Source organism: Scleropages formosus, chromosome 25 (genome assembly GCF_900964775.1).
Source record: "Scleropages formosus chromosome 25, fSclFor1.1, whole genome shotgun sequence".
NCBI lineage: Eukaryota > Metazoa > Chordata > Actinopteri > Osteoglossiformes > Osteoglossidae > Scleropages > Scleropages formosus.
This window is the reverse complement of record NC_041830.1, coordinates 14,923,676-14,931,443: the sequence shown is the minus strand read 5'-3', so window position 1 is coordinate 14,931,443 and position 7,768 is coordinate 14,923,676. Positions and strand designations below refer to the sequence as shown.

The following is a 7,768-nucleotide window of genomic DNA, read 5'->3' as shown; positions in this document are numbered from 1 at the left end:
GTGCAAAGCTTATTAGTGCAGGCTGCAGTCGTTATTATTATTATCATTAGTATTTTAAGTACAAAAAACTGCAGTGAAGGAACGTTCAGACACCCAGCTCATCGGTTCAACGGATTCTTTCAATCCGTTTTCTTTATGTTCATGGAGACCCTCGCGCCGATTAGCGCGCAAACCCTTATAAGGGAAATGACACGTCACGGGAACGTTCCCGTCTCGTGCAACTTTGCGTCGACCCCCCGCCACCACACACACTTCTGTGGACGCATAGCGCTGTATTCCTCCGCTCCTCCCGTCGCAGTTCTCCTTCCGCGGAATGATACAGTAAGGGTCTGCGCACTCGGTGGCCGAGGACCGCAGAACGGCTGCGCGGAGTGATTCGGGGACTACACCCAAGCGCTGCCCGCCGACTCGGCTTTTCTTCTGCCGCCCGAGCGAACATTTCACCGGGGGGTTGCGACGGAGCTGTGGCTGAGACGCACTACAGTTGTCTGAACTCTATCTACAGCACCCATTATACCACAACCCAGAAAAGAGCGCTTTCAGATTTTTGTAAGGAAAACTAGACATTTGTAGTTTTTTCCTTTTTTTTTAAGATAAGACGAGAATATGTCCTGGCAAGGCTACGTGGATAACCTGATGGCCGACGGCAGCTGCCAGGACGCCGCCATTATTGGCTACACGGACGCCAAATACGTGTGGGCAGCACATCCCGGCGGCGTTTTTAACAATATATCGGTAAGAAAATCTCCGCAAACCAGAAAACGGCCCGACGTTACCGGCTCACTGGTTTTGAGAGAATGTGTGGTTGGAGGGCCACATACATAGACTATATTATAGAGTGCGGCGGATCCGTTGTTTGGAAACCGAAATGCACATAATTTAAAGACGCGTGGCATCTCTCCTTAATAATTGGCTCCATAGAGAATGGTCACATCAGAATTTTCTTGGCGGTTCGTGAAAAGGTGGCTTGTTAAACTTAAAGGTACCTCGTTCCTTGAAATTCTGAAGCTTTTTTACTAGGTGCCACTAAGCTACAGGCGGCCCGTGTCTCGGGAAAAAATGTCGTAACTCTTCGAGGGAAAACCGTTATAACACCTGCTTGGTAGCGTTTTTCCGTTAGCGTGTAGGGACACGTCTAACGGGCCGCTTCTGTGTGGGAAGGAACCTCTGGCGGGGGAATCATGCAGCCGCTTTGTGGCTAAGCTGAAGTGTTTATCGTATACGTGACTGGCCGTTTGTGTGACCGGCACTGCGGGCAACAGGGGTGGCGACGCTGCCGAGAAAAGCGGGGATGGGAGCGGGCCGGCGGTCCAGCGCACTACGCAAATAGCGTTGCGTAGGCCACGCTGGGCGGAAGGGGTTCTGCGGACGCCGCCGCGCGTAGCGCCCGCTGAGAATGCCGTCCTCGCGGCCGCCCCTCCGCGTTCCCCAAGATGGCGCCTTCCCTCGTCGCCTCTCTTCGTGTCGACGGTTCGGAATTGTGCGGCGCGGCTGCAGAACACCCGTTATTCGTCTCCGGCGCTGAAATGGCGCTTCTCTCGGCCTCCAGCGCCTTCGGGGCGCCTTCACGCCGTTTAAAAGAGCCGCGGTGTTCCAGAGAATGAATGGAATTGCGAATCCTCCATTTTGTAAAGGGATTGAGTCAAGTGTGGCGTTGCGAAGACGGGCATGTCCAGTTTTTAAGTTTAATCTCACCCCACCAGCTGAGCTTTGCCTTAGCGCGCGCGGACCCCATTTCCTCCGGGCAGGTCATTTCATTGGCAGTCTCGTGGACGGCGCGCGCGGGCCGCACAAAAGGACGAGTCGGTAGTGCGTCTGTTCACGAATGAATAAAAAACCCAGTATGTATGAGAGGGTTTTTTTTTATTATTATTATTCCCCCCTCCCCCCACACAGGTCGTGGGAATGTTTTTTTTCCCCAGACCGTTTTTTTGTAATATTTGTGACAAATTTTGTCGTCCGGTTTTCACTGAACAGTTTTGTCCCAAAGCAATAACGCAAGTTGTGGAGCTGCAATGGCGTTGGGCCCGCATGACTGTGCACTTCTGGAGGACAACGCCTTGAAAAGTTTTTTTTCTTTTTTTTTTTTTTTTTTCCCTCTCTCTCCCCCCCTCCTCCTCCCTCCTCTCTTTCCTCTTGCTCCCTTCCCCCCCTTTTCTTTTCCACCCCTCCCTGCCCAGACAAAGAAGTAAAGCAGACCAGCTAATAGCTTTTTTGCCTGCAATGATTTGCCCTTAAAATTCCTGGATAAAGTGTTCAAGTGGTGGTCAGACTGGACAGTTGACCCCCACGTGGTGATCAGGACGTCTCCTAATGATGAAGGGGATTTGGAGCTTTTCTTCACCCCTTCGGTCCACTTTAATTTGCCACCCTGTGCTAAGAGGTCCCATTCCATGCTAACTTGATGCCCTGAGCGTTTAAGATGAGTGCTCTCTTGAAGTTGGAATTATGGGATGTTTCATACATGTGTATTGTGCCGAATTACTGGCTCATGTTTATCAGTGTACCAACAAAGCATGTGTGTAGATTTGTAGTACAGCATGAGTAAAAGGTTAGAATATTTAGCAGGGATGGTCATGTGGAGCTCAGTTTAAGGGGGTCCATATCTTAATTAGGATGATAAGATGCAGGTTGAATGAACTTCTCTCCTGGAAGTAATTTATAGCTTCATAAATGGGTTTGGTAGATTTGACCCCTGTCACTTTCCCAGAGTAAATAAGAAAACACTTGCTGCTTGATACCAAGTTAGTTTCACTTACAGTTGCTGCCCTTTTGTGTGGTTTCAGCCTCAAGAAATTGATACCTTAGTGGGAAAGGACCGCGAGGGTTTTTTCACCAGTGGTCTGACCCTTGGTCTGAAGAAGTGCTCTGTGATCAGAGACAGCCTTTACATTGATGGTGACTGGACAATGGACATCAGGACAAAGAGTCAAGGTGGAGAGCCAACATACAACATTTCCATAGGCAGAGCCGGCAAAGGTAATGTAATTTTCTCAAGGTAACGCCTTTTGTGACGCATATGGGAGTAATAGTGTGTGATGTTTAGATGGGATAGGTTGATGCATTTTGTGCACGATAGGTCTGTCTTTGCGAAACTGAATGAAGCATGACAGTGTAAGTTCAGTCTTGAGCTGGTTCTAGTGAAGTCTGCTTCCAGATTGACATGGTGTTAATACCCATTGACTTGGGTTTAAAGGGTGTGAAAACATGTATAAAGAGAATTCTTGTTTTCTTCAATGTATTTTGCCATGTTTATTTTTTTCCAAAATGGTGTAATAAGGCCCTTTAAGAGGCTTTTTAAAAATCTCAGGTGACAATTCTACCCATCCTGAGACCACTGTGTGGTACCCCTTGTACCACCTTCCTTCCTACCCTTTTCTTCCACTCTGAAAATCTGTGGTAACAGTTGCCAATATAACTTGCAAACTATTAATTTGTTTTCTCCCATCCACTCAGCGTTGGGCATTTTGGGTCTTTTCCCTTGAAAAGGATTCGGCACTTGCATGTGTACTATTCTTGCTGTCATTAACCCACTTGTTCTAGTTAAAAGTACACTGTTTTCCTGGAGAGAAGTTTGTGCACTAATTCTGACAGTGTTTCAGTTGCATGAGGGAGGAAAGACAAAAGCCAGCCACCCCCCACTAAATAGTTTGTGTCCATTGGAAATGACAGAATAGTTCAGTTGTAAGAACTTCCTGAGGTCACAGATGAGTTTTCAGAGGAATAGGTGAAGCTACACTTGACTCACCTCACTAGCTGTGCGTTGTCGAGTAACTTGAGAAAACGTACTTCTCATCGCCGAGGAGCTGCACTTAAAAAAATCCTTTGACTCAAGTTTGTGAATATGGACCAAAGGCAGGCACTGTTAATATTTAACAAACACATTAAAATATTTGTGTGGATGTTAAAGCTTTTTGAAACTCTTGGAGAGCATTTCACCCTCCTGTGAAGGAGACCCATACCTTAAAGGCTTCAAGACTGAAACACTGATTAATTTCATACTGAATGTACCTGTGCAAGCAAATAGGGTCCAACCCTGTCGCACAGTTTCAGTCGAGGTTTGTGCTGTGGTGTTGAGGGTGAAAAATTGGCTGAAAGCAGAGCCTTCTCCAAAGGTTTGTGTTCTTGCAGGGTCACCGTTCTCATCTAATTTTCCATAGAAATGCGGCATATAGCCTGCAGCCATGTTTGGCAGTTGACCAGGTGTAATTGCTATATGAACAGCTGGTATTACATGGATTGATATATTTGCAGAAAGAGTGGAGAAAACCACTACAGGTGTCCACTTTTTATAGCAGTGTCAGTGCCGCTGCCAGGAAGTGGTTATTTTTACCAGAGCTATGTCATAGTGTGGAAGAAGTCGTCTTTCAACATTATACCTGATGACACATCAGTTTTCTCCAGCGATCAAAATGATTCAGCAGTTTGAGAGGGTCATTGCTGCACTGGACAGAGATGATGTTCAACTGCTCTTCTCACTCCCCTCTTTCACATTCCTGTCCGGCAAATGAGCAATTCGGAATTCAGCCAGCGTGCGTGTGAATTGGCCGTTCTTCACGAGTGTACCTTACCGTACATTAACACCCCCAACCAGATTTCAAAGGGGAATAAATTCATTACACCGATCATGTGCCGTAGCCATACCTGTAAGGTTAGGGTTAGAACTGATGCCGTTGCAGATATCCTTAGCAACATTCACATGTCCAAAGGCAGAGCGAAATCTTTTTCAGCAAACTTGAGAGCTGTTTCAGTCAAAGTGGTTTCACTTATCTTGGATAACTTTTTTTTTTTTTTTTTTTTTTTTTTTCTTCCCCCCCCCCCCCCTCCCTATTTGCTATTCCAGAAATTTCAGCATTCATTTCAGTAATTGCAGCATTTGTAGTTCTGTTGACCTGCAGTCTTATTCTAAAAGGTTCAGATTGTGAGAATGGTGTGAACTAACTTGTCTTGCTTGTCTCTTGTTTTACTGTCTTAACCTTGGGTGCTTTTGCTCTGATCTCAGCCACGTGTGTGTATGTGTGCCTGCTTTCTCTAAACTCCCCTTTTCTCTCTCTCTCTTTCCAGTCTTGGTTCTTGTAATGGGCAAGGAAGGGGTCCATGGAGGCGGATTGAATAAGAAGGCATACTCAATGGCAAAATACTTACGGGATTCAGGGTTCTAGTTTAGTCTGATTTCGTTGAGTAGATTAGAGGGATAAAAAGAAGAAAAATAATTTACAAAAAAAATTGCTGTTAAGATTTCCCCTTCAAGCAGTCATTAACGTCTTGGAAAAATTAATAGCAATGAAGGGTAACGGGGGTAAGATCCTATGTCACCTTTTAAAATCCCTATGTTAGTGGGGAAAGACTTTTTTTCACTTGGTTTGTTTTTTGTTTGTTCTGTTCCTTGTGTGCTCCAGCATTGGTTTTAGCCATGGGAAAGGAAGGTGTTCATGGAGGACAGCTCAACAAGAAATCATATCACATGGCTGACTACCTGAGGAAGTCCGGATATTAAGCAGCCTCTTCCTCCCCCGCCCCCTCCATCCATCTAGCAACTCATTACCGTCACCCGTTTGACACTGCGACCCACACTAGTTAGTAGACGCTTCCCCCCCACCCCTTCATTTTTTTTCTCCCCCATCCTGCCTTTTTAAAATTCCCTCCAACCGCTCCTACACCCAGTCACATATTTGCATTAACACTGTGTACCAAACTTTTCATCTGGCTCTACTGTTGCACCATGGCAAAATGAGCATGTTGTTAATGTGACAGTGTAAAACAAAAAAGGAAAAAAAAAAAAAAAACTAAGACTTAAAAATAAAGAACTGGGGGGAATTGGGACACTTAACAAATGTGGGCACTCTAGCATTAATGCAGAATCGTTGGCAAACCTGAGACCTCTTTAAATGACTGACATTTCACAAGAAGGTGCCGGTAGTGCAGTGCTGGATCGGGATGCCTTTTGAGCACCTTGAGCGGTTTTTGTGCTCATACTGTCTTCCTTTTCTAGAGCATGTCTGTGAGGGAGAACTGCATGCCTATCTATGTGCTTTCTGGGCTTCACTTTGTACCCCCCCCCCCCTTTCTGAACCACACTTCCTCACCTTTTTCAGCTTTAGCCGACGCAGGACATCTCTCTGACACCCAAGTTTGTTCCTTTGAAGCAGCAGTATACCATCTTGACACAAAAAATGAAACACTACATTTCTGCATTAACACCCCCCCCATTTTGTACACTGCACTTTCTTTTGAGTTGCAGTACCCTGCTCGAGATGCTTTTGCTGTTGTGTTCGGATGTTGTCTTACAGTTGGTTAATGGGGGTGTCTGATAGTTCGGTGCAGTGGCAGAATAGCATCATTGAAATATAGGTCGTTTCTTCCCATGACCTTCTCACCACATCCCTGACTGCATCTCCATGGACATTCCACCTGTACAATGGCTCAGGCACTTAACTTGTTTGCCACCTCCTGTAAAATACAGTCCTTTTTTTGTTTTAAAAAAAGGCTGCCATGGACAGTAGCTATCCCAACACAGCCATCTGGAGTACATTCACTTTGAATATATAGTGTATACACTTTTCTCCTCATAGGACCAATTTGTAGTTGCAGCTTGGGGGGGTTTACAGAATTGTAAAGGATGACTGCTAGCTTCACCTGTTTACTGAGTGCAAAGCACTAACTTTTTAAAGAACTACCGGAAGACACTAATGGATTTGCTAACTTGATTAAAACAGATGGAGCTGCAGTCTCCTTCTCAAGTGCTGTTGCAGAAAACAAGTCAGTTTGAATTTAACGACTGCATTTGGCTGTGGAGAAAATTCAAAACTCTGGAATAAATAGTCTTGTGCTCCAGGTCACCAATTTCCAAGTGGAATCAAAATCTGTCTGTCAAAAGAAAGGTACTAAATGTTGTCCAGTTAAGGGGGGGGGGGGGACCCAGAATAGTATAACTGTACACTTAATGGGAGATGGGTATTGGTTGGAATAAGAACTTGGTTGTGTTGAAACTTAATGCAAAATCTGCATCTTGTGCCATAACATAGAGATATGATCTGTTGCTGTTGTGAAATGGACTCAACCCATTGTCCAGAAAGGAGTCATTTGAATACCACTTCCTTACGCGTATTTTGGAATAAGCTTGAAATGTTCAGCCCTTGTGGAATATGTACAGATTAAAACAAAAATCTTGTTGCTGATTTTTGTTTTCTTTCCCTGCACTTTTTTCTTACATCTTAGACAGTAACTCATTTGATTCAGCTACATTAAAACAAAGAAAATGCCATAAAATTGATAAACCACCTTGTTTACAGACAGATCAAATAAATTTATTCCAACCAGATGAGTTGAAGTTGTTTCCTTTTGCACGTAAACTCCTGAATGTTGTTGCTTCATTTCTCCCATGATATTGATGTATTGGAGACTCATTTGTAAGGGACACCACATGATTTACCCACTAAATGCAGAACCACTTGTGAAGTGTGGGGTTAAGGGACATTCTTAGTACTTCACCCATATAGTGTTAGTGCTGCGATCACCTGCACCGATTCGAATGTGGTAGCGCTAGTTGTATTGCCCTCAGTAAGTTCCCTGACTGTATTAAAAGAAAATGCTCATTTGTAAGGTAACCGCAGATGTATGAAAAGGGCAGTCGCTGAGCACCGAGGCTTGATGTCACACAGGTTCGGTTTTGAACTGTGACCTTGGGTCTGACCTTAGAACACCTAAAGGTCACAGGTTGACTATGGTTTCATATTTTGTTTAAAGCCAGCTAATTGGGTAAACTGAT

The 7,768-nt window shown here is 44.8% G+C and overlaps 1 protein-coding gene across 2 annotated transcripts; it reads left to right on the top strand.

Moving 5' to 3' along the window:
• The first annotated feature begins 306 nt into the window (after positions 1-306).
• LOC108921729 (profilin-2-like) lies at positions 307-6,756 on the top strand. 2 transcript variants are annotated; one of them, XM_018731381.2, is made up of 3 exons: positions 307-735; positions 2,787-2,979; positions 5,065-5,393. In XM_018731381.2, exons 1-3 carry the CDS (start codon positions 607-609, stop codon positions 5,160-5,162), a joined length of 420 nt encoding a protein of 139 aa, XP_018586897.2. In that variant the 5' UTR covers positions 307-606; the 3' UTR covers positions 5,163-5,393. The 2 variants fall into 2 exon arrangements, with proteins under 2 accessions (XP_018586897.2, XP_018586896.2); XM_018731380.2 differs by lacking the exon at positions 5,065-5,393 and adding an exon at positions 5,400-6,756 and having other exon boundaries at positions 346-735.
• The last annotated feature ends 1,012 nt before the right edge of the window (positions 6,757-7,768 follow it).

Excerpts from the sequence above, each read along its gene's own strand:
- LOC108921729 (XM_018731380.2), top strand. The coding sequence starts at position 607 with ATGTCCTGGCAAGGCTACGTGGATAACCTGATGGCCGACGGCAGCTGC. Across the intron at positions 736-2,786 it reads GCGTTTTTAACAATATATCG|CCTCAAGAAATTGATACCTT; the intron begins GTAAGAAAATCT and ends GTGTGGTTTCAG. Across the intron at positions 2,980-5,399 it reads CATAGGCAGAGCCGGCAAAG|CATTGGTTTTAGCCATGGGA; the intron begins GTAATGTAATTT and ends TGTGTGCTCCAG.